At 35.1% G+C, this 25,596-nt stretch overlaps 2 protein-coding genes across 2 annotated transcripts; one reads left to right on the forward strand and one right to left on the reverse strand.

The window, feature by feature from the left end:
* The first annotated feature begins 7,708 nt into the window (after positions 1–7,708).
* Positions 7,709–18,196, forward strand: LOC120414541 (ras-related protein Rab-10). The gene is made up of 4 exons (XM_039575755.2): positions 7,709–8,262; positions 16,216–16,415; positions 16,481–16,570; positions 16,630–18,196. The coding sequence occupies exons 1-4, from the start codon at positions 8,136–8,138 to the stop codon at positions 16,825–16,827; spliced, it is 615 nt and encodes a 204-aa protein (XP_039431689.1). The 5' UTR covers positions 7,709–8,135; the 3' UTR covers positions 16,828–18,196.
* A 4,614-nt stretch (positions 18,197–22,810) lies between these two features.
* Positions 22,811–24,452, reverse strand: LOC120414526 (dolichyl-diphosphooligosaccharide--protein glycosyltransferase 48 kDa subunit). Its single transcript, XM_039575735.2, has 2 exons — positions 24,213–24,452; positions 22,811–24,130 (listed from the first exon to the last, which is right to left on the reverse strand). The coding sequence occupies exons 1-2, from the start codon at positions 24,361–24,363 to the stop codon at positions 22,920–22,922; spliced, it is 1,362 nt and encodes a 453-aa protein (XP_039431669.1). The 5' UTR covers positions 24,364–24,452; the 3' UTR covers positions 22,811–22,919.
* Positions 24,453–25,596: the final 1,144 nt, after the last annotated feature.

The raw sequence follows: 25,596 nt of genomic DNA on the forward strand, positions 1-25,596 counted from the left end.
TTCAATATTAAAATACCAAGTGATAATTAAATGGCTAACAAATCTGTAATTTAAACTTTAAAAATTGTAAAATACCGTCCACACCTAAATCTCCTAAGAATTCGCTAAAAATTTACTATGGAAAATCAAATCACATTAAAAATAACTTAGTCTTTGTCTTATTGTGGGTCGTTGAACTCTAATATGCCCCCTTAAACATCCGAAGAGATTTGGAAAAATGTACAGTTTTTGAAAATTTTATACATATGTACCCTTTAGGCATTTCACACCTTATGTTCTGAAACATTAAAAAAAACTTGAAACCTAGCTCTACATTTTGTAAAGTAACTCATGCTGAAAATTGTGGAACAATAAGTAAGTAAAAAGACGAATTTTTAAAAAACTTCCAGAGCAACAGCTTAAGAGAATGTTCGATAGAATGTTTTTTTTAATATTGTGTTTGTTTGTTTATCACAAGTAAATCTGTAGAAATTCATAAATGTAAAACTTTGATCAGTCGAGTCTGGGTTGTATGAAGAGCGTTCAATTTTCCGGGGTTACAAAATTCCAGGGAAACGGGAATTTAGAAATTTATCAAAAATTGATCTGATCCTGGTTTGGATTATTATTTTGCAACAAAATTGTAGAGAATAGCAATAGCAATGGTTAAAATAAGTGTGAGAATCAATTAATGCCTTGACTGCCTGTAAAAAAACTTACGACTTCAAGAAAATATGTATTTTTCAATTTATAAGCATACAAAATAAAAAAAATAATTATAAGTATTTTTTTTTCTAGGGTTTTTTCTCAAAATTAATTTTCCCTAAAAGAGCTAGCTAGCAAAATCTTTACTTAGAACTATGTACCCTCCCTGTAAAGGCTTATGAATTGATCTCAGTTGAAAGGTTCTCCAAATCACTGAATTGCAAATGTAACATCCTGGAGTAGAACTGTTGAATTTTAATAAACACTGAATGAAATTTTTTTTTTTTAAAGTAGGTATTATTTTTTTAATCACAGTGTTTGGGCAGTGAGTAAAATTAATTCATGCTCAAAAACCATAAAATGCTTTTAAATTTATCTCTGTGACCAGCTCGAGAGAATATACTGAAGCATAATATTGATAATTAAGTTGCAATGAAAAATATATAATGCAGAAAATATGTTTTTCATGGCAAATATTTTTTCCAGAAAAAAATTTACGCGTTTGAGCTCAGCAATAAATAAATAAGCATTAAATTTGCCTTAAAAATAATCCTTTTCACTTAAAATACAATTTTTATGCAATCACACCTCAAAGTTTTCAAATATTTGGAGCGAGCTTTTTGAAAAAAGGTTTGCATGTTTTGGGCACTTTTGTGTAATACGAAAAAGTTTTTCAATGATTTTTTAATTATGCAACCTTCGGTTAAAATCATTTTCATAGCAAAAAAGTAGTTCAGTAGTTTCATATTTAAACTTCTTACGCCCTTGGTAGCTCTAGTGCCATATACATTTTCAACTTTAAACTGAAATTTCTCGAACAAATTCTCAAATTATCCTAATTCTCCTAGCACAGCCCTCTTTGAGACATTTAATGTTATCAATTCAATTTTCATCTAATTTGGTCATGGTAAACAAAAACGTAGAGGAAACTTAATTTTGATCTTGGTGGGAAGGGGTACTTTATTTTCAAATGGTATATGGTATTTAACTATTTTTTTATTTAAAAAAATGTTCCAAAAGGATAAGAAAATGTATACTTTCTTTTGAATTTCGGGAAATCCCGGGAAATCAACAATTTTCGGGATTTTTTTTTTCGGGAAATCTCGATAATTCCTGGGACGGGAAATTGGACGCTCTAGTTGTATGTGTTCTCTTAAAAAAATGTTTTTTTTTTGTTAACATGTAAAAGTCAACACTTTATTGGCGATATTCCTCCTCAATAAGCTTGACTCTTGAACAAAACAAAAATTGAAAAATACATAAATATATAACTGTCGTTTTGATCTGTTTTTGCTTTTGGTCCGAAAACATAATTAACAATTTCGTAAAAAAATTAAATATATCAAAAATAAAAAAAAACTCGGATTATTGTTCAGAATGGCTCTAATATTTTATTTTTTTATATGTGTTTATTTAAAACATAAATTTTAAATTGAAATTTCTATTTTGAGGAATATTTTGAAAAAAGACAATATTTAAAAAAAAATTGTTCAAAAATGTGTCAAGAAATTACCTTAAAATATATTGAGTAAATAAAATTCAATTGTTTGAAGAAATTCGAAGAATAGTTTTTTTTAAATGGTGTTTAAATTATTAACTGCAATTAAATTATTTTTAAACATTTTATAAAATATTTGATTAAAAATGCACAATAACGCAAAAAGTGCATTTCGATTTTTTCATAAATATTGTTGTGCTGAGTAAATTAAACTTTATAAACTTGCTACGACCATTTGTATTCAAATGCAATCGACCAAACAATTGCAATAATATTCTAAACAAAATAAAAATAAATCAAATAAACACATTGTAAGATATCTTTGTTTTTCTTTCTTATAATCCAAATAAATTGATCTTATTTGCAACACTATTTAGTTTATTTGTGGGTAATTCTCCGCCAACTCACACAGCAGTTGCCCCGACCCCTCTTCGATTTGCGTGAAACTATGTCCTAAGGGGTAACTTTTGTCCCTGATCACGAATCCGAGTCCGTTTTTTGATATCTCGTGACGGTGGGGCGGTACGACCCCTTCCATTTTTGAACATGCGAAAAAAGAGGTGTTTTTCAATAATTTGCAGCCTGAAACGGTGATAAGATAGAAATTTGGTGTCAAAGGGACTTTTTTGTAAAATTAGACGCCCGATTTGAAGGCGTACTCAGAATTCCGAAAAAACGTATTTTTCATCGAAAAAAACACTAAAAAAGTTTTAAAAACTCTCCCATTTTTCGTTACTCGACTGTAAAAAATTTTGGAACATGTCATTTTATGGGAAATTTAATGTATTTTTCGAATCTACATTGACCCAGAAGGGTAATTTTTTCATTTAGAACAAAATTTTTCATTTTAAAATTTCGTGTTTTTTCTAACTTTGCAGGGTTATTTTTTAGAGTGTAACAATGTTCTACACAGTTGTAGAACAGACAATTACAAAAATTTTGATATATAGACATAAGGGGTTTGCTTATAAACATCAGGAGTTATCACGATTTTACGAAAAAAAGTTTTGAAAAAGTTGGTCGTCATCGATCAAGGCCGTTCATGGTCACCCGCGACAGACACGGACGACGAAACAAAGAGAAACGCAAAAAGTAACTTTTTCAAAACTTTTTTTCGTAAAATCGCGATAACTCGTGATGTTTATAAGCAAACCCCTTATGTCTATATATCAAAATTTTTGTAATTGTCTGCTCTACAACTTTGTAGAACATTGTTACACTCTAAAAAATAACCCTGCAAAGTTAGAAAAAACACGAAATTTTAAAATGAAAAATTTTGTTCTAAATGAAAAAATGACCCTTCTGGGTCAATGTAGATTCGAAAAGTACATTAAATTTCCCATAAAATGACATGTTCCAAAATTTTTTACAGTCGAGTAACGGAAAATGGGAGAATTTTTAAAACTTTTTTAGTGTTTTTTTCGATGAAAAATACGTTTTTTCGGAATTCTGAGTACGCCACCAAATCGGGCGTCTAATTTTACAAAAGAGTCCCTTTGACACCAAATTTCTATCTCATCACCGTTTCAGGCTGCAAATTATTGAAAAACACCTCTTTTTTCGCATGTTCAAAAATGGATGGGGTCGAAAAATCAGACCTGCAAAATCGTGCATTTCGTGTTAAATATTAGAAAAAAAAATCAAAACTAAAGCCTTGTGCCCTATCAGAAAACTAGAAACGCTTTGATTTATTTTATTTTTATAAATTTTTTAGTTTATCTCCGTTGAATCCTTATGTGAGCCAAAATTTCTTTTTAAATATCAATTGCATTAGTTTTTAAAATTCTATTTATTTAAACATTTCTTTTGTGTGCACTGCTGCTGAATTTTCAATGGGAAAACAATTAAAACTAAAATAATAGTCTTTCAGAAATTTCGAATCATAATTATTTAAATCAATCCAATTAAATAAAAAAAATAATAGGCATAGATAAATAAGTATGCAACTAACGTTTTTGTGCAATTTAAGAAATATTGTGAAATGATTCGAAACACAAACCCAAAATTAAAAACAAGGCAAACAATATATGTTGAAATGTTTTTAGAATGTTTGAACATTTGACTTGAAAATACTAAACTACCGTCATCAGGAGTGACATTGGGTCTGGGGGATGAGATTGGGTCATACAAATTTCAGCAATGTCACCCCTGATAACGGTTATCATTCTTTATATGTGAACGCCTTAGGTTCTTTATACATCAGACAAAATCATACAAGATTTTTTTCTTTTATATCTAGAGTTTTTTCCTATTAGCTATTGTCTTTCATATGTTTATAGGACCTATTCGAAAAAAAATCTGCAGATATTTATTGTGATACAAACAGTAATGCAGAAAGTGCTACAAAATTCATTAGAAAAAGTGACCAGCTTTCTTTGGAATCATATTCATATATGATTCGTTGGTAATTTGTCGTTTCCTTATTCAACTTTATAAGTTATGAAAAAAAGAGGGGACAAAAACAAAAGAAAATATTTGCAACATCATTGTTGATTGAATTGGGATAATATTTTTTATAACTTGTTAGTTTATGTTTTTTGGAAAATTGAAATTAGCTGTTTGTCATACGTTTTATAAGCTTACAAAACTGAATAAGTTATCAAAACCAAAACTCACTGTGAAACAAATCATCGACAAATTTGACTGTACCGGCTCAATAAAAAAAGAACCCCGGAATATTTTCTTACACATAAATGTCATGTAGATTGAACAATATTGTACCTGTGCTTCCCGCAAAAAGAAAACTGGACTTTTAAAAATAATGTATACATAATCGCTACAGTTTAGCCTGTTTGACTTTTTCGCAATTTTCGGTTGAAAATTGAGTTTTTGCGTGATTTAAGGAAAAGCTCGTTAAGTTTTTTGGTCAATATTTTTGGCGACTAAGGTAAAAACGAATGTAAATTAAATTAAATTGAATGTTTAATTCAGAATTTGCCATTGAAAATTCTTCTTCAAATCTTATAATAGCAATATACCAGGATAAACGGCCTAAAAACAACTGAGACCGGGACCAACGTTTTACTTCTCCATCCGATAGAAAAATATTTTGAAAACCGCATTGAAAATCTTATGTAACTTCGCATTTCCATTTTTTTTTGTTTCTGAAAAATAAACAGAGGTAGAAAACCAAATTCACCGTTAATTCTTAATATTTACAAAACATAAAGAAATTAATATAAAAAATGCCAAAACTCATCTCATTATGTTTTCAAAATTGTCCCATATAAGAATCTGAAAACTCAATGAAGTTAACAACAATATTTGCTTCAAATAATTAAGGACAGCGTTTTTTCAACAAAATCTTGGAAAACATTTACTGAGCTTGTTTAAACGAATGTTAAAAAGGATTAATTACAATTGAATTATCTTGAAGCCAAGCAATTTCAACCTTTTTAACACCTAGATTTGAGTAGGAATCTTACAGTACACCAAAGCCATGTTGTAGAGCGCGCAATCTGAATTGTATTTTTTTTTTTGCGACAAATGGTTGGTAAAATTTGGAATACTTGCATATTTTGACAGTTATCAAACTTGACATAGGTCTAAGAAGATTAATTCTAAATTTGTAAATGCTATGTACAGTTGGGTTACTCAACTTATTCAAAAAAAAAATGTCACATAAGGACTATAGTTTTTTTTGCAAACCTCGCCGGTAAAATATCTGCAAAAATCTGCAACAAAAAAGTTGTCTGCAACAAATTTCGGAAATCTTCAAATTTGCAGAGAAATCTGCAAATCTGGCATCCCTGCCCACTAGAGAGCGCTGAAATTTGGGGTGATGTTTTCATTATGACCTACAGCGAGTAAGTTGGTTTGAAATTTGAAATTGTTTTATTTCATCATAAAATCGACATTTATAGCAAATTATACCATTTTTAGGTAAGAAATAAATAGCTTAATTGATATAAACGAAAATATTTTTGTGATGGCCGATTTAACCTGTTCATTATCTGATTCAAAATAAGGGAATGTTTTAATCAACCAAAACCTAACTAATCAATTGAGAATGTAGATTATTCAAGTGAACAAATATTTTTTAAAGTCACTTCTATCATAAAAGCAAAGCTCTGCTTGAAAAATGGTAATTGGAATGATTTTCAAAATTTGCAATCTAACCTCATTCTCGCGTTTTCAATCCGGATCTCAGAATTTTCAATGAAAAAGGCAACTTAGCAAAAAAATCAAAAAGTCAATCGATAGAACTTTTTATTTCTTACCACCTGTTAACTTTATTTTATTCCAAAAGATCAATTTTCTTTTTAAAGACATTAAAATAGTTTTCACTTGCCTTTGCACTTATCGCGCAAAAACGTAAACGTAACCTTGCACCAAAGTTCTCCTACTCGAATGTAGGTGGCGAATCGAGTTTTTAGCTTTGGTTTTGGGGGCCTATGGTTTTAATAATTTAGAAATACAAATTTACAAAAATCCAAAAAATACAAAGTTTAAAAACTCTAAACATCAAAAGATCTTAAATTTTAAAAAATAAAGATTTATGAACTTAATTTTTTTTTAATAATAAAACAAATTAAAATCAAATTCATTATTTTTATTCCTGGATTTTTTAATTTTAAAATTATTTGATTGATCAATTTTATAATTTACAATTTTTCAATTCTATTTTTTTATATTTTTATTTGCTGCATTTATTTTAACCTGAAAAAAAAATTCTGAAATTTAAAAATAAATCTAAAATTTGAGAATTAAAAATAAAATAAAATATTGTGAGGGGAAAGGGGTTCCCGTAGTCAGAATGAGCTCAAATTTTGAAGCCAGGATTTGGACCACCTTAATATTCAACAATGTAAAAATCTAGAATTTGTACAATTCTAGATCAAATTTTCAAAAGGTCCTATCTGTATAGGAAACACATGAAAATTTTAATATCTGTTTAAGAAAATATATTTTTAAAAAATTAATAATAATGCAAAGTCGCATAAATCCCAATAAACAAAAAATTTCTACACTTGCAGTTTTTTAATTTAAAAAATTTAAAAGTCAAAAATACAAAACAACAAAAAATCTACAATTTAAAAATTCATGTAAATTCATTTTTTTTCAAATTCGTAGAAATTCAAAAACAACAAAATTTACAAAAAATAATAATAATAAAACACTCAATGTGCTTGTTTTTTTTTAATTTGAGATTTTAAATTTCTACTTCATTCCGAGATAAAAGCAAACAAACAAATACAAAAAAAAAATTTACACGTTTGTAATTTACGGAAACATTCTATCAAACAAATCTATATTATTTGATTTATTTGGTATATTTCCATTAAAATATATTGCTAACATGCATCTTTGCGAAAAAAGTAAAACGCCACTTATTTTTTTTATCAATGGTTAAAAAACCATAAAATCATTTCCCAACGCCATCTTCCTTTCGCTAGCGGAATTCACCGCTCTTGGGTCGATGAGGCATGCGGTCATAAAATTCATTCAAAGTTCATTTTGAGTGCAATAAAATCCGAAACTGACTCATTTCGGCTGACCGTGCAGGTAGATTGTGATCTGTCATCTGTCAGTTCGCGAGTTTGTGCAAAAAAGAGAAAGATTCGTAAAAAAGCGATTCATAATCCTCTAATCAAGTGGATATCCTCTGTTCGTCATCGGGGTGTAATTTTGGTCGTAATTGTTATCGGAAAGTGCACCAGTGCGACGGAATCGCGCTCAATTCGGAACAGATTCCACCGGGAAAAAGGGTTAATTTTGTGCCAGCAAGAAGTCTCAGTGTTTGTCCAAGAATCTTCGAGTGAAGGAGAAAGCAATTTTGTAAGAAATCAGTGCAGCAGAGTAAGCGGGACGACGGTACACAAGGGTGGAGGAGACGAAACACAAAAGAGGAGTTGTCCCCGGGACCTGCTGATCCGTGTTCCGACAATCGGACCCCGCCGCCAACCGTAAACAATCCCAAAGAAGGTCTCGCACGACCAGATCTTAGAGCGAAATGGCCAAGAAAACGTACGACCTGCTGTTTAAGCTGCTGCTGATTGGCGATTCCGGCGTCGGGAAGACCTGCATTCTGTTCCGGTTCTCGGACGACGCCTTCACGTCCACCTTCATCTCCACCATCGGTGAGTGAGTCGGTCCGGAACGTTTGTCAAACATTTGGGAGTGGCGTATGAGTAAGGCGAGAGGGAGTGACGTTTCAGCGGAGGAGGAGGGTTTGAGGGCCTGGTCCAAGGGGACGACGGGCACGGGGGTGAAGCGTAGAATATTTAGTCATCCTGTTGATATCGCTCTGGCTCTGGCTGACTGCGTGTGGTTTTGCGTGCTTCAACGCGAGTAAAGTCAGTCTGTTCTCTGGTATTTGTGCTCAAGTGAGGAGGGAGAGAAGAGCTTCAGAAGATGATTCTTCAGAACTAGGGCAGAGTTAGTTTGTTGTTGTTGTTTTGATGGACGACGGACGGTTTGTTTACTTTGAAACATGATAATGTTTTTATGGGTTGAATGCGGAACATGATTGAAGTGAAGTTCCATGTTGGGTGGGTTCCACTCAAAGACCAAGGATTGATGCGTCGTTATTTGAAGAAGAGAAAAATAGTTATTCGGGTTTCATCAAATCGAATTTGATGTAAGTCATCGGAACGCAGAAGGAATCTACAAACAGCCTGAAAATGATCTTGCAAAAGTGTCATGAAGAAAGTTGCATCCCTGTTCAGAACGGGTTATCAGAGCCGATCGAGAAACGGAAACAATACTAACGGACCTCCAGCGATATCCTCACAACTATTGCCTAAAAGAGGAAGGCAAGATGCGATCGACTACAATCCCGGAAGAAGAATGGTGCATTGTGATGCAAGCAAACACATTGATCAGAATTACGTAGATCACTATCGCAGAATATGCCTACCCAGCACAAGCTGGGCATGGGTGTAAGCGACATGGGTGTTCAAGGCTCTGCAGTGCTGAAGAAACTCTCCTGTTCGAGACACTGATGAACCACTAAAGCTATGTCAGGAAAAGTATTATGATAATGGTTAAAAGTGATTCTAGGTACTTAATATTTACGTCCGTGATTGGGAAGCAATTTTTGTTTTGGTAAATCCTATGAACATTCATAATGGAAAAAAAATATTAATTGTATTTGTCTAAAAAAAAAAAAACAAAAAAAAATTCTAAACTACACGTCCTAATCACAGACTATAATGCGAGGTTGCCACCAGATTTCGGTTGCGAAATTCCCGGTTTGGTTCTCGCTTTTCTTCCGAGACAAACAGGAATTTATCCGGGAAAAAATACAACAACTAATAAGTTTGACCCACACATGAGGCTACGTGTTGCGTTTTTCCAGATCCATATTTTTATACTAAGTACTGGAAATTTTTAATTTTTTCCTGAACCAAACTGCTTTTCTTTTTTGGCACCAAGTTTTGCGAATTTCTCATTTTTTTTTTTCAAAAAATGTGTTTTCAAATGGCCATATCTTGGAAACTAAAAACGATAGAATAAAACTCGACTGCTTTTTTTAAAGAAAATTGGACCCTGGCGTCATCAGATTTTTGATTGGAACCAAACTTTTGTGCTTTTTGGGAAATTGAAAACTTTACAGGCAATTGCAATTCTTAAAAAAAACATGCGGTTTAATTTTAAATTAAACGTCATCATGAGCATGAGCATGAGAGACCACCCATGGTTGTCCTTCTCCGTTGCTGAACAGGACCGTAATATCCTATCAATACAACCGACCATACGCTTGAACGATCTAATGGTGTTTCCCTTATCAACAGCATGTATGAATGCGTTGAAAAGATAAAACATCAAGATCATTAAAACTAGATCTGAAGCAAATAGGTAACAGTCATTGGCCACCAACGGCGCCCGCCATGTCAGTTTGTAGATCTCGGGGGATTGGGACGGGAATGTTAGTTAGCACAGGTTGCTACCAAGGGTGGGTTCTATACGATATCCACACCCCCACGTGTGCCGGAAAACTACTTCTACTTGGGATTTTGTTAGTGGGTAAGGGTAATGGCCAGGATTCAACATAGAGGATGATGATGCGACCCAATAATCAATAAATTTTGTTTAATGGTGTGATGTATTATGCATTCTCAAGGCAAACAGTCGGAGTATGCGGATGAGACTATTCCCGGTTATTTGGTGTTGAGTTTAGCATAAATGATTCAATCTTAGACAGCCGGCTGTGGAAAGATAAAACCAACTAAAATGCGAAGACGGCAACGGCAACGAAAATCCGGCGTGTTGCCCGCGACGCGCAACGTTCAAATTCTCCAAAGCAACTGTCAACATCGCGAAATCGTCCGGGTCGAAATACACACACAATCGAGGGGAAAACAAAGACGGAAACGGCAACGAAAATCCTGCGTGATAACCGCGACGCACACCGTTCCTTAAAATTAAACGTCATCATCGTGTAGAAGAAAGAATGAGAAAAGCATTAAAAAGACGACAAATAGAAGAAGATTGCCATATTCAAGATAGCCCCAATTTTGTGAGTAATTTTTCTTCCATATAAACCTACATACAACTTCGTTAACTGATAATCTAAAATTTAAAATAATGCAACAATCTAAAAAATAAAAAAATATATGCCTAATTTAGAAAATTTAAAACACAGAAATCTGAATAATAATTATCAGTCTGGATCGGTACTAGCAATTCCCGTAATATCCCGTTATATGGAATTCCAGTAAAATTGTAACAAAAAAAAATCATGCATCGGGTCCAGACTGTTTAAAGAAAATAACAAAGCTGCGTATTGTAAACATTTAAAAACATCCCCGCCGAATCTCAAAATGCAGAATTTTGAAATTAAAAGGACAGATTTTGTTGTTTGGTCGAAATAGAGCAAAAAAAAAAGAAGTTGTCTTTATAGCTGTCGGCCATCGTGTCCCAAACTATTTATTGCTAGTACCAACCAGCAACCTCTGGATTATGAGTCCCCTGCGCTGTCCGATTGATCCACACTGGCGGGACCGAAATGAAGTAAACCAGAGTGAAAATAAACTTGACAATAATCATACAAATATCTATTTTCTTACTGAAAATTCAATAATAATCTGAAATTTTGAAATTGAACACAAAAAACAAATAATTCAAAAATAAAAATTGGAAAATATTAAAACACAAACATTTTAAATAACAAAAAAAATAATAATAAAGGAAATTACAAGAATTTTTGATATCTGAAATTTTGACATTCAAAATAACAAATATGCAGAAAAGAATAATAATTTTAATATTAATGTATTTATAAATTCAACAGCTCAAAAATTTTGAAATTTGAAAACCTGAAAAATTTTAGAATCCACAAGTCGAAATTTCAAAAGTTTAAAAAATTTAAAATATAGAAATATGAAAATACAAATTTACGCCAACCTCGAAATTCTAACATTCAAAACTCCATATTTTCAAAACTAAAAAAAAATTCAGAATGAAAATTGAAAAATTTTGGACTTAAACAATTAAAAAAATTACAAAATTTACAAATCTGAAAATTTACAAATTTACATTTTTAAATGTTTAAAATTTGAAAACTTAAAAATTCAAACAACCTAAAAATTCATAAATAAAAATATAAAAAAAATAAGAATTAAAGAATTTAATAATTTAAGAATTTAGGAATTTGAGAATTTAAGAATGGAAATTTAAGAATTAAAAAAAACTTTCAATACATTTGTACCAGCCTTAAATTATAATTTTATAATATCATAACTTCATAATTTTATGATTTCATTATTTCATAATTTCATATTTTCATAATTCCACAATTTCATAATACCTTTTTCTTATTATTTTATGATTTTAAAATTTTTGTATTTCTAGTTTCAGAATTTGAGAATTTCTAATTTTCAGTTTTGTTTTATTTAAGAAATTTTTAATTATTGATTTCTTAATTTTATTGATGAATAACAATTGGTGTTAAAAGTTTTTGAACAAACGTTTTTAATCTATTAAATTTCAACTTTTTGAATATTTTTAATCTTTTAATTTTTCCCCCAAAGAACCTCAAGCGCGCACACCTGCATGCTTAGCTTTAGTTTCAGTTTTGTTTTATTTAAGAAATTTTAGAAGCGAGAGAAGGTCCCGAAAGTGGATGACGCGTGCAACTGTTGCTCGATAAATTTTCCGGGTTTTTCGGTGACAATTTAGTGTTTTGTGGCAAAAGTGGTACGAATCGGTTTGTCTTATAGTGAACTTATCCGGGAAGGTGAACTTTCCCAGAAAATACCGTGTTTTTGTGATTTTTTTGCGTTTTTTAAGTCAGGAACATTTTGGATTTTGACGTTTGTACGATTGAACGGGGAAAAAATCAGAGAGCCAAATTTTGCTGAGAGAGGAATAATTGTAGTGTTCGACGCTGAGCGACTAGCTTCAACGGAGTGTTGGGGTGGGAGGGAGGTGTGTGTTTGCGAAACTTCGGTGATGCAGCGCCAAAGCAAACAGATTGTTGTGTCCAGATGACGGTAAACAGAAAGATTGAAACGGCTAACAGTGGTCCAGTGAGAGTATGTGCCGTTTAAATTTTTATTGTGGTCTTGTGAAAATATCAAGAAGAGAGTAGGTGAAGCTATGTTGAGTGAGTCTCAGCAACGAGACCGGCTCGGCAGCCGACAGCATAAAATAGTGAGCGCAGCATAAAGTTGGAGGAAAAGCACTCATAAGAGTTTTGAAAGCTTCGGTTGAGTATCGGCAAAGAGAGCGGGAGTGTAATGTCAGTGCCTACTTGGATTTGCAGTTGACTGAAAAAGTGTTGTGTGTAGGAAAAGTAATCGCGAAAGTTCAAATTATTGAAAGGTGCGATGTTTGCGAGGAGCTGTAAGACTACGCGACGTGGTTCGACAATGTTGAACCAGTATTTCCCATCTCCCGGTGAGTTTGTTCCGAATTGAAGCGAGAGCCGCAATAGGGGAGAAAAGCAACTCGCGACAAAATTTTGAGGCTAGGAATTTTGACAAGTATGATTTTCATAAAGTATTCGCCTCCTTATCTCTCCCACATAAAAACTGGGGTCAAGGTAGCTGTCAAACTAGGCCAAACTGTTAAAGTCACTCACAAAATGAACTTCGAGTGACTTGAGTTCATTTCTGACGTCACGGTTTTCTCCTCTATGAGAGCAGCACGTGAACTGAGTAACTGAGTTACCTGTCACACGGGCCACTACTGTAGCCTGCTTCAGCAATGAGTGCCATCACAGTGTGGCCTAACGGCTTCTTTTTTTTTATTTTCTTCCATATCATAATAATTTTAACAATTATATTTCAATTACGCAGAGCGGATTCGCTCATATGAATTTCGCTTATGCGAATGCTCGCTAGATCGAACGATTTCGTGTTAAAAGTATTCAAACGTCTACATCAGTTTTCGAACTGATGTTTGTATTTCAACCCCTTTGTTTATCATTTTCCGAGCACTATTTTGAAGCTTATGATAGCTGTCAGTCCTTGTAATTAGCGAATCTGCTCAGTAATCTTTTTTTTTTATCATTCTATTGTTTTAAACCATATTTTATAATTAATATTGTATTACTTATATGATAACATTATATGCCATATTTCATGCTATTAATCAATTTTCCTTTCAGCATACACACTGCACACTCACACAGCAAATTGAAACTATTAATCGGAGCGTTTGGTACGGTATGTCCACGCATCCTTCCTCCCCTGTAGATTATGTGAAATGTGATCCGTTCTCAGAATCCTCTCTGCGGTAAACACAACGTAGTAGGGCTGGCCGCTTTAATTTTTGTAATACATTTTCGGGAGTTCTCGGATGTATTACAATTATTAATACTGACAAGAAAAGTGCTTGGGGCGTAATCTAATCACAAGACTTTCCAGCATGCTTTCATCGGACTGGCTGCGTTTGTGTTAGATTAGATTAGATAGATTAGATTTGTTTTATTTAAGAAATTTTAAATTATTGATTTCTTAATTTTATTGATGAATAATAATTGGTGTTAAAAGTTTTTGAACAAACGTTTTTAATCTATTTAATTTCAACTTTTTGAATATTTTTAATCTTTTAATTTTTCCCCCAAAGAACCTCAAGCGCGCACACCTGCATGCTTAGCTTTACATTGAAATCATTACGATCGACACGTTTTGATAGGTATTTGAACAACTATTTTTTTTAAATACCATAAATTCCAACTATTTAAGACATTCAAAACTAAACAAAATATTTTTTTTAAGTTCTATTTCAGGGTAGCCACTCAAAACCCAATATTTTTTTAAACTTTTAAGAAAGCAAAAATCAAACAATTGTTTTTCATTGAACACGAAATACGTTCGGATTTCATTTGCTAGTCAAGTTTTTTCCAAAGAAATCAAAATCAACCTGTAACAATTTTTTTTAATTTTTTTTTAAAGCAGGGGTGCCCAATGTTTTTGATTGGTAGGCAAAATTTGAAGCTCACATGCGATTGCGGGCCAAACCTAAAAAAAAAATTGATTTAAAAAAAATTAAGTTACGTTATTATAATCTACAATCTGAAAATTAAATTTTCCCACCAGTTTAGTTTGAAAAAGCTGCCAATGAATTGATACCAAATTTAAATTAGTAAAACAAAAACTAATTTTGTTAAAATAGCGAAAGGAATCTTAATTTTTAGTTGAGAGCTGAAACGAAATGTGTTTATTTGATTGAAAATTGAACAATTTATTACAAAATTATTAAAAAGATAGAACATATTTTTCAAACGAGTAAGCTTGGAATTCCAGACATTTCCCGACTTTTTGACAACAAATCATTAAGTCCCGACATTTTGGACGGATTTTGGCAAATTCCAGACTTTTCCCGAATTGAGTGGCCAACAAAAATAAAGAAAAAAATGATAGGGGCAGGGGGGGCAGAATGGACCAGGGGGGCAGAATGGGCCACCCTTGGTTTTGGGCTTTAGAATGGACTTAGACCAATTGTAAGGCAAGGGTCTTATAAAGGACGTCAAATAACTTCACCATACCGAAAACGACGTTTGAATTCATTGTATTCTTCGAATTATGAGCAAAAATGTAAATTCATTGACAAAACCACGTAAATGTTGTTTATTTCGAGGTTCTTAAATAAGCTTTCTGAAAAGTTGGATTGTTTGAAAAAGTTTGGTCAATGCTTACTAGATGTTACTACTAAGGTATACACACAACAACGGAACCTTAAATCATTTATAGGCTTGGTGGTGGAAGTGTTAAATTAAAATCCACTTGGGGGCAGAATGGACCACCCTTATCCTGCCTTATAAAAACAAACAAAAGTTATGAAATTTGGATTAAATGGATTATTTCACTCCTGGTAGCTTTACAAATAACGTTTAATGCAACATTAGTTGATTTTTTAGTTGTTTTGATGATTATTTGTAAAAATAGTGTCCTTTTTCAACATATTAACACTATTTTCAAAAATGTTTATTTTTGTAAGTGACTATTTTTATTAAAGTGGTCTAACTTCATGGAAACTATGTTAGAAAGGTACTTTAAGTCATTTCTTATTTCCCTTCAACGTTGTATTAGACGAAATGGCTTGTTTTCTAAGGTGGCCCATTCTGCCCCGCACCCTGGAAAAGACGTCGGAAAAACTTTTTTTTTTAAAGTGGCTCAAAAATAGTTTTAAGCTAAAAATTTCATCAACCAAGTATACAACATTGAAGGGAACATCCCAAAGCATAAGCCTACTACACTGAATTCATAAGTTTTTATGTTTTTCTATGGTTTTTGGCGCATTATACTTAGGCGGGCCATTCTGCCCCCCTGCCCCTATCCCTAACTCAACGCCGTTTTCAAAGCAAAAACTAAAACAAAATGTTGATTTGACCTTTAAAAGTTCAATTGGAAGTTGTCCTTTACGAAATTCTCGAACCGATAGTCCACCCCTTTCTATGATGTCGATTGGACGCACCCATTTGGACAACTCCAAGATAGTTGGATAGATTTTCAGCGGATTCCTGAGTTCTTTGATCCTCTCTACAGCGCCAATTATTGGTCCAACGAATAATCCGAGTTGCACGAACTTCTACCTGCAAAAAAAAATTAACACCAATTTCCCTTCCATCCCCTCCACCGCAGGCATCGACTTCAAGATCAAAACGATTGAGCTGCGCGGCAAGAAGATCAAGCTGCAGATCTGGGACACGGCCGGCCAGGAGCGGTTCCACACCATCACGACCTCGTACTACCGGGGCGCGATGGGCATCATGCTGGTGTACGACATCACCAACGAGAAGAGCTTCGACAACATAGTCAAGTGGTTGCGGAACATAGACGAGGTGGGTTGGTTGAGGTTGGATTTGGTGAGGGATTTTTGACCGGAAGCTTTCCCTTTTTTTTTCAGCATGCCAACGAAGACGTGGAGAAGATGATCCTCGGCAACAAGTGTGATATGACGGACAAGCGCGTCGTCAGCCAGGAACGGGGCGAGAGTGTAAGTTGCATCGGTTTCTATTTTGAAGGCACTGTTTTAACCACTTCCTCCAACTTCAGATCGCCCGCGAGCACGACATCCGCTTCATGGAGACGTCCGCCAAGGCGAACGTCAACATCGAGAAGGCGTTCCGCGAGCTGGCGGAGGCGATCCTGGACAAGACGGCCGGCAAGGAGACGACGGACAACCCGGACCGGGTCGTGGTGAACCGCGGCATCGGCGACAAACCGCCCGCCTACAAGGCGTGCTGCTCGTAGAAAAGCGGCCTCCGTCCGCCCACGTACGAGAAGAACCTGCTGCAGAGGGGGAGGCGGCGCTGGTGTTGTTGCTGCGGCTGCTGCTGAAGTTCCGCTGGGTGTTTCTGTATGTGGTCAAATAGTCTTTCTTCTTTCTGTGAGAGGCGTTGTGTTGGCATTACTTGCGTACAACGCTACGTGTACGCTTTGGTAGTGCGTCATTTGTGTTTATTTTTGAAGCAGATAGAATATAACTCCGATCATAATGGGTCAAGTGTACTCAACTATTGTTCTAAATCCTGTGGAAAGTCACATTTTATTTCATATTGAATCGCTACTTTAGAAATTATTCCGCTCACGAAACATGCGCTTAAAAGGATTCTTTCTGCACAAATTTCACAAAACCTAGCAGAAATCAGATTTCTGAAAGTGTTACACAAATTTTGGATATTTCACGCTACGTTTACACTCGGTCTTTGGCTGCATCTGTACTTGTTTTTAACCGTAATCTTTCTTCAAACCCTGGAAGAATTGACTCCACTGTAGTCTATCCTCTTGCTGATAGTCTCTTGTCGATTTCCGATGCATCCGGAAGGTCGATCCACGCAATTCTTCCGGAAGTGGTCCTCCAGCGTTTGCCACCTCAATTTGGTCGTCTTCCTAACCTTGACGATCCCGACAGTCTTCAGAAATGAATCCGACCAGCTGGAACTTGACTTTGCAGTCCCCCTTCAAGAACTTCTCGCAATCTTCATTTCCGGTGCATTCGCCGTGAAACCGCACCCTTAACTTTACCATTGGTCACTTTCTGCTACAAAAACAATTTTTACTAGTCTTTTTCAAGTGATTTCCGGCACCTCTTCGCCACGTTGGTGAAAATTTTCCACTCGCGAAAGCGTCAAAATGGCGTTCTTTCGCGAGCTGTCAACCTCAAATTTTGACTTCGCAGCAGCACGCAGCCAGTCGGGGAGTGTTCACGCATTACGATGCTCAAATTTGTTTGACACTTTCAGCAAACTTGATTCGCACTCAAAATTGGGTAGCACGCAGAATGGAGGTACAGCTCTTTGTTTAAAATGTTTCTTTTCAAAAATTTTGGAAAGTTTTTTGAGATTTTCTGTTGTCAAGTAATTTTTAACATGAAACAATTTTGATTTGAACGGAAAATTATTTTTTAAGTGAAATTTTTTCACACTCATCTGCGCAAGTGAAGGCACGTTTATTTTGATGAAGAAGAACAGTAAACCTAACCTAACCTAACGAAGAATGTCCCTTAAAAAAGAACTTATCAAGCATAAGTTTAAGAAACGAACCCGCTTCTCATTGTTGTCCGTGTATAATAGAAATATTCGTGTTTTTGTGCGAAGAACCAACAATCGTGTTAGAAAAAGGAAAATTAAATAACCAAAATCAGTATATTTTTGTCCGCACTTTTTCCAGAACCCTGCTGTCAAACCGAAAAACTGTCTACACACACACACACTACTCTTACACTCTAACTAATACTTGTGATAAGAAAACGCAAATTTACCAGCAACCGACTTACACACACTCGCTAACGGAAATTAGAGCAAGTTGATTTCGTTTTTAAAAAAAAATACCAAAATTACGTTTTTAAATGAGTTGAGAGAACGGGGAAAATTGTGTTTGAAAATAAGTAGCGCAATGGTTTGAGCAAAATAACGCTTCGAACAAACACTTACTCAAACAATGCAAAATCACACACACAAACATAACACTCACACAATCACGCTCTAATCAAGAAAAAAAATCATGATTAGGTGTATTTATGAAATTAAACTAAATAAAACAACAATTCTTTCGCTTGAATTAGGAAAAAGTAAGTGAAAACAAAAAAGAATCGAACCACCTCACAAAAAAAAAACAAAAACAACAACAAGAACTAACCAGTTAAGAGATTTCATCAAAATGAAGCACTCACACAAGCCGGACGAAATAACTTATTCATTTTTACATTCACAGAAGAAATTTGAAGGAAAAAAATCCCATCAAAACTTTCATTAGCAAATCGTGGTAGTAATGTTTCATCTTAATGCAACAGCAAACAAAACAAAACAAACAAAAAAGGTAAATAAAGTAAACGTAAACAACAATGGCATGTATAAATTGAAGCTTACCGTGCGAAAAAGGAGGAGGAGAGAAAAGAGAGAAAGATGAATCAGCAAAAGATGGAGAGAAGGTTAAAAAAAAGTTGCATGATTAACGCGGTATTTTTAGACGCTAGTAGCTGTTTTAGTCAAACACACAATTGGAGTTAAATAAAAATTGAAACTTATATATCAAATTTGCGTGGCAAAATTACGTGGAAAAGAGAACATTAATGGAGCGAAAAAGCAGAAGGGGAGTACAAAGTGGAACGTTAAGTTACGGAACCTTATTATTTTTATACATGTATATGATAAATAGCTTTTCTTTTTTGAAATGACGCTAGTTATGTTTATAATCATAGTGACAAAGGTATGCTTTTTTAATTATAAACTATATGAAAAAAAATATTAAAGCATGGAAAAAAGTCAATAAAAAATAAAGCGATCGATTCACGGAAAGGTAGAGGCATTTGAGATAATAACATCCTCCAACGTTGCGACGTAGAACGTGTTTAAGGGAACGAGCACAGAAAGTATTTCAATTGTTTATGTTTGTTTTTTTTTAAAGAAATGAAGAAAAACGCAAATTAGTTAGAACCCTACCGCACGCTAATGTCTCTACTCTTTCGCATGAAAAGAAAAAGAAGAAGAAAAGGAAAAGATGACAGAAATTGTTGAGGAATAAAAGCGACTATTGAATCGACTTGACAAACTAAGCTAAAGTGTTGTTTTTAATTGATTTTCCTATTCCTTAATTCTTAAATTTCTAAATTTTAAAATCCTTGAATTCTCAACTTTTAAAATTCTTAAAATTTTGTAATTTATTAATTTTTAATTTTCAGTACCTATTTCCTAATTCAAAATCCTTCTAAAATTCTTAAATTCTAGAAATTTTAATAGATTGGATTTTCCGGAGTTAAACTTCGAGTACGAGCTGTGTTTAAATTTTTCATTGAATTTTCAAATTACTAGATCTTTGATTTTTTTTTTGATAATTATTTTTTTTATTAACATTTCTTAATTTGTTCAATTGCTACATTGAATATTTGAATATTTATTGCCTTTAACTCTTAAATTTTTAATTTTTTTTAAATTTTTAATTGAAAATTTAAATTTTTAGAATTATAGAATTCTTTAATTTAGAAAATTTTTAATCACATCTTTTCAATCTTTTTTTTTTTCTTAAAACGCATAATCTTGAAATAGCCTTAAAATTAAAAGAACCGTTTTTTTTAACAAGGTGAAGTAAACCAGAAGGAAAAGTCAAACAAATATCATTAAATGAGCTGGCAGGAAAAATTCGTCATTTAAATATATAAAAAACCAAAACCTCAATAATTTTGAAACACAAAAATGTAGAAGTTCAAAAAACCTAAAAGTGGTTTTTAATTTTTTTAGATTTTTGTAATTTTAATTTTAATTATTTTATTTTTTTTATTTTAATTTTAATTTTCGAATTTTTGGATTTTGGTATTATTGAAACTTTTTAATTTTGATAACCTTAGATTTTTTAGTTTTAAGGAAAAAGCCTAACAATTATTTATTAACTTGTCTGGCAGAAAAAATTTGAAATACAAAAATCAAAAACTCAAAAATCTAGAAGTTTGATGATTGTGTCACGTTCCCCAGAAAAGTTTCTTTCTCAAAAAATATAAGGAATTGATGCAAAGTAATTTCAAAGATTAGTTTTTTTGGAATTTCTTAGAAAATATAAAAATTAGACAACGTAATTCGCGATCAAAAGCTCAAAAAGACCGACAGATGGCGCAAAGCATCGAAGAATGACGATTCAAATTTTCGCTGTTCGGTTACATAGGAATGCAAACTTAAAATTGAATTTACAGCTCTTCGAACAACTTTTTAGAGAAAATTCAAGTAGTACGATTGTTAACTTTTTGCCCTCTATAAATTAACGCAATAAAAAAAACTTTGAAAATTTTTTTTTTTGAAAAAATAATATTGTTTAAAATGATAGAGCATCAAAAGTTAACAAAGTATCAGCTCGAATTTTTGCTCAAAAGTTGTTTTCAACGCTGGAATTTAACAAAACAGAATTCGCATACATAACCTCAAAGGGCAAACATTTCAATCGACATCCTTCGCTCTGTTCTGCTACTCAACACTAGATGTCGCATGTCGTTTAGCTTATGAATGCCAATCAGAATAAGTGGAATAGAGAATTTGCAGCAAAGCTAAAAGACACATGTCGCCACCTATGAACAAATAGCGTAAACCTATGATTTTTTGAAAAAATGTGTTTTTTCCTTCATAATCAACATTTTTATAAAACTTATGCCGGATTCGGATGAGAAAAATTATTTCCAACAATTTGGTGTATAACTTTCCAATATTTGTTTGATTTTTCTATGAGAAAACTGTAAATTTAGAAAAAGATAGTAATTTGGACTATTTGGCAAGAAAGTCTGCCAAAAATCAAAATTGTTGAATATACGTTAACACATCTGTTATCAACCATATAACTGTTTATTTCCTTGATAAATACAGGGAAACTCATTTTATCGTGTTCCAAAACATGTTTTTTAAAGAAAAAGGTCACAAATTTTTGCGCGCCCAAAAGTTGATGATCATTATTTTAAAGCAAAAAATTTTTCTCGTCTTTTGCAACCAGTTTCATTGAAATTGATGCAGGGAATCATGAGAAATAATCGATTTTGTTCTTCAATCCAGCAGAAAGGAATACGATTTTTGGCAAGTAACCTCATTTTGGCGCCACCTACATTTGAAACACAGTCGCGCTGCAAAACCTCAATCCATGCCAAGAAATTTGCCTTTCTATTTTTGACAACAAGTCTTGAGAAAATAACAGAAAATGTAAATTTGGCCTATGACTCGTTCTATTATTCTAAGAAATTTTCCCTTCTTTTTTAGTCATGTTAAAGGGCAAATTTGTACGGGAGCTGGTCCAAGGATGTACACGAACGGGACCATTATGGATATTATGGATTTTGCTCATCTTTACCTTTTTCGACGCGTATCAGCAAAAACTATGAGTTTCGATATGTCTTAGCATGATTGAAACATGATTTCTCGTGTTTTTATCCGTTTAAACCGTTTGTGCAAGAGGCATCCCATAGAAACAAGTCGACAAAACGTACACTGAGAATCGGCATTACACGTTTTCCAGTTTGCTTTTACACATTTGCATGGGACTTTTGAGTTCAACCAGGATAACACACTTCGTGTAACCATAGTAATATTTATAATACTTATTCTCAGTGTTTGTTTTCTGAACTTCCAAGATGGCGTCTTCTTCGCTACCCCCTGGTCAACACAAGGAAAACAAACCCTTTTTGAGGTTTACTTCCACCCTTTTTTTCAAGTTTACCCGTTGTACCCTTTTGCAAAGGATTACTACCGTAATTGATTGTTTATTTGTGACGAGAGCCTGTTAGTTTACTACTTTTTACCAAACGAACGAACGTATTCGAATTAAAAAACACTCAACCGTCAAAACCAGTTGTCAAACTGACGTTTCAACCCCAGCACGTGGTTTCAAGCTTATGACAGCTGTCAGTCATTCCAATTAGCGAATATGGAATCGCTCATTCGAATGCAGTTCCATTCAAATTAGCGAATCCGCTCTGTATAAGACTATAAGCAATTATCCTCTCTGAGCCATTCGCTGTACTACCCGATTGGAGTGAGAGGGAGAGAGTATTCTGTAGCGATTGGTGTGGAAGGGACAAACGGTAGGAAACGACCAGAGCAATTTTTCGTCACGTTCGATTTGTGATCGCAAGTGAATGAGTCTTTTTGGAGCAATCAGGACCCTTCTGTATGGAAACATAATAATATATTTTAAAAAAGTGGAGCTTTTTTTTATATTTCAGGACGTTCATTTCTATTCCTTCTTAAGTAAATATAACTAACATTTTATATTTTCTGATAGATCTTCTTTATTTGATCGTCACACAGACCGTGCTTACTCGCTACAAGAATCGCACTCTCCGTTACAACCGGAGAATGCACCAGATTCACGCCGCCTTACTGAGTCTTCTTGTCTCCACCGGACGTTGCCTTTCCACCGGCAGCCGGCTTTCCCTCTTCCTTGTAGTGCAGGAAGATAAACGAAAAGACAAACACTCCGACCATCATCGAGAACGCGCTCACGTAGTACGGATAGGCGCTCGGAATGAACCGCTCGTACTGGGTGTGGGTCAACGGCCGAACCGAGACCTGCGTCGTCGAGTACAGCTGCGTGTAACCGATGCGGTCGTAGTCCACCTTGAACTGGTACACGCCGTACACGTCCGGGATCTTGAACTTGGCCTGGTAGCGCCCGCCGCCGATCGCCTTCAGCGTGGTCCGCACGAACGGATCGATGCGCACAAACTCCAGCTGGACGTCGTTGGCCACGAACGGTTGCCACTTGCCGTTCTCGGCGAGCGTTTCGATTTCGATCGTGTACACGGCCGGTTCCGTGACGGTGTACGAAGCCGGTGGGTTGGACTCGCCCTCCTTGTGGTGCTTAACCGAGCGAACCCGGATCACGCCGTTCTCGCCAAAGACCCACTTGCTGATGGCGGTGGCCACCTCCTGGTTGCCGGACTTGGCGTGCAGTTTGTTGTCCTGGGCGCGCTGAACCGGCGCCAGGAACGCCTCATCGGAGAAGAAGTGCAACGAGCCGGAGAAGACGACGCGGGCATTGTTGCGGGCCTGCAGTGCCGCAATCAGCAGAGTTCCTTTTCCGACGGCGTGCGGGTACTCCTTGATCGGGGCGTCCGGAATGTACGAGTACGCGCTGCTATCGGCCGTCAACAGCTGCAGCACCAGCGGATTCTCCTTGTCCGCCAACAGACCCGTTCCGCGGTACAACAACGGCCCAACGCTCTTCTTGCCCACGACAATCTCCGAATCGATGAGGTTCTCCGGCGAAGCCACCACCAGCGTATGATCCCCACCGTCCGCAATGTCGTAGTTCAAGTGGTCAATCACGGCCGCATTCTCCTCGTCAACCTCGAAGCCACACTCGGACGCGAGTTCCCGCAGAGCGTCACCGGCGCTGGAACTTCCCGCCACCAGCACGTTCCCCCCGTTGTCCACAAAGTCCGTGATGGCCTCGACGCTGAGCGATCCGCCAAACTCCTCCACCGACGGAGCGAACAGGATCAGGTGCTTGTACAGGAACTCACCGTACTTGGACAGAACCAGGCTGGCATCGTCGGCGAGCTTGTAGGTCAGCTTGTAGCCGCGTTCTGTAAAAAAAATCAATAAAAATGTGAAAAATATCGGACACGTCACCCCACCCAGAAAAAAAAAGCCGGCCCCAATACAAACCTTGCAAGCTCTTGAAGAAAATGGAGTGCGTCTCGCGGATGGCCAGGTTGTCCAGCAGCACCAGCGTTTCGCCGGGATCGGCGCGCACCGGAACGGGCACCAGCGCGGACAGCACGCAGAACGTGGCCACCAGCAGGCCAACGGGCGACATTTTGCGGATCACCGTTTTTCTTCACCGCGAAATTATTGATTAAAAAAATGGGTGAGTTTCTGTGTGCGGGGACGATCGGCGAATAAATTTTGAAGACGACGGACGGGTTCGACGTTGCCGGCGCAGGGTTGGCACCAGGTTACGGAGTGGGTTACAAACTGGTATAAAAATTGTGGCAGAGGAAAATTAGAGGGCCCTTCATGATTATCGTAGCACAAGCAGTTAACAGACTGTTGAACAATTGGGTACTAAAGCCATATGCCAATTTTTATGTAGAACGGTATGGTATGCCCAAAGAAGCCATTTTGCATCATTAGTTTGTCCATATAATTTCCATACAAATTTGGCAGCTGTCCAAACAAAAATGAAATATGTAAAATTAAAAAATATGTATCTTTTGAAGGATTTGTTTGATCAATTTGGTGTCTTTGGCAAGACTAACATTTCAAAAGGGCGTAATATTGAATGTTTGGCCCTTTTGAAATGTTTGTCCTGATTAAATAAAATGAAAATAGTTTTTTCTAAGGGATCAGAACATTTCACGAATGTTTCATTGAAAATCGGACCCTAAGTTGCTGATATAACGACATTAGAAAATGGTGGGTTGTTTGGGTGAGACTTAGAAAATATTAATTTTCCTTTTTGCCTTCCTCACCTTACTGAGGAAAGGCTATAAAATCACTCGAAAAATGAACTTTTTAGTTAGACCTCCTAGACCTACCTTCATTTGTACATATCGACTCAGAATCACCAGCTGAGCAAATGTCTGTGTGTTTGGCTGTATGTAGACATGTGTACCGAATCAATGTCACTGGAATATCTCGTCACTGGCTTAGCCAATATTGACCGTATTGGCCTCATTCGATTCGTCTTTGGGTCCCATAAGTCCCTATTGAAATTTATAAGTTTTAGTAAAGCGCATCAAAAGTTATGCTTAAAAAACTGCTGCATATAAATTTCACAATTTGCAAAAAAGGGTGGTTTTTGCATGGAAACCTGCCATATTATATATTTTTAGAAAGGTTCTGAAATGACCTTTCTTGTGGATTAAGAATTTTCAAGATCTGACTTACCTATCTAAAATTACAAGCAGTTTAAAAAATGGTCTGAATTTACATAACCTCAAATGGTTGCCACGAAAAAGCCGTGTAGATGGATGCCATTTTCCTCAAAGGCGGTGTCTGTATAAACTTGACAAAAAGTCTGTTGGCAGTCTGTTTTTTTTTATTCGTC

Source organism: Culex pipiens, chromosome 1 (assembly GCF_016801865.2).
Source record: "Culex pipiens pallens isolate TS chromosome 1, TS_CPP_V2, whole genome shotgun sequence".
Classification (NCBI taxonomy): domain Eukaryota; kingdom Metazoa; phylum Arthropoda; class Insecta; order Diptera; family Culicidae; genus Culex; species Culex pipiens.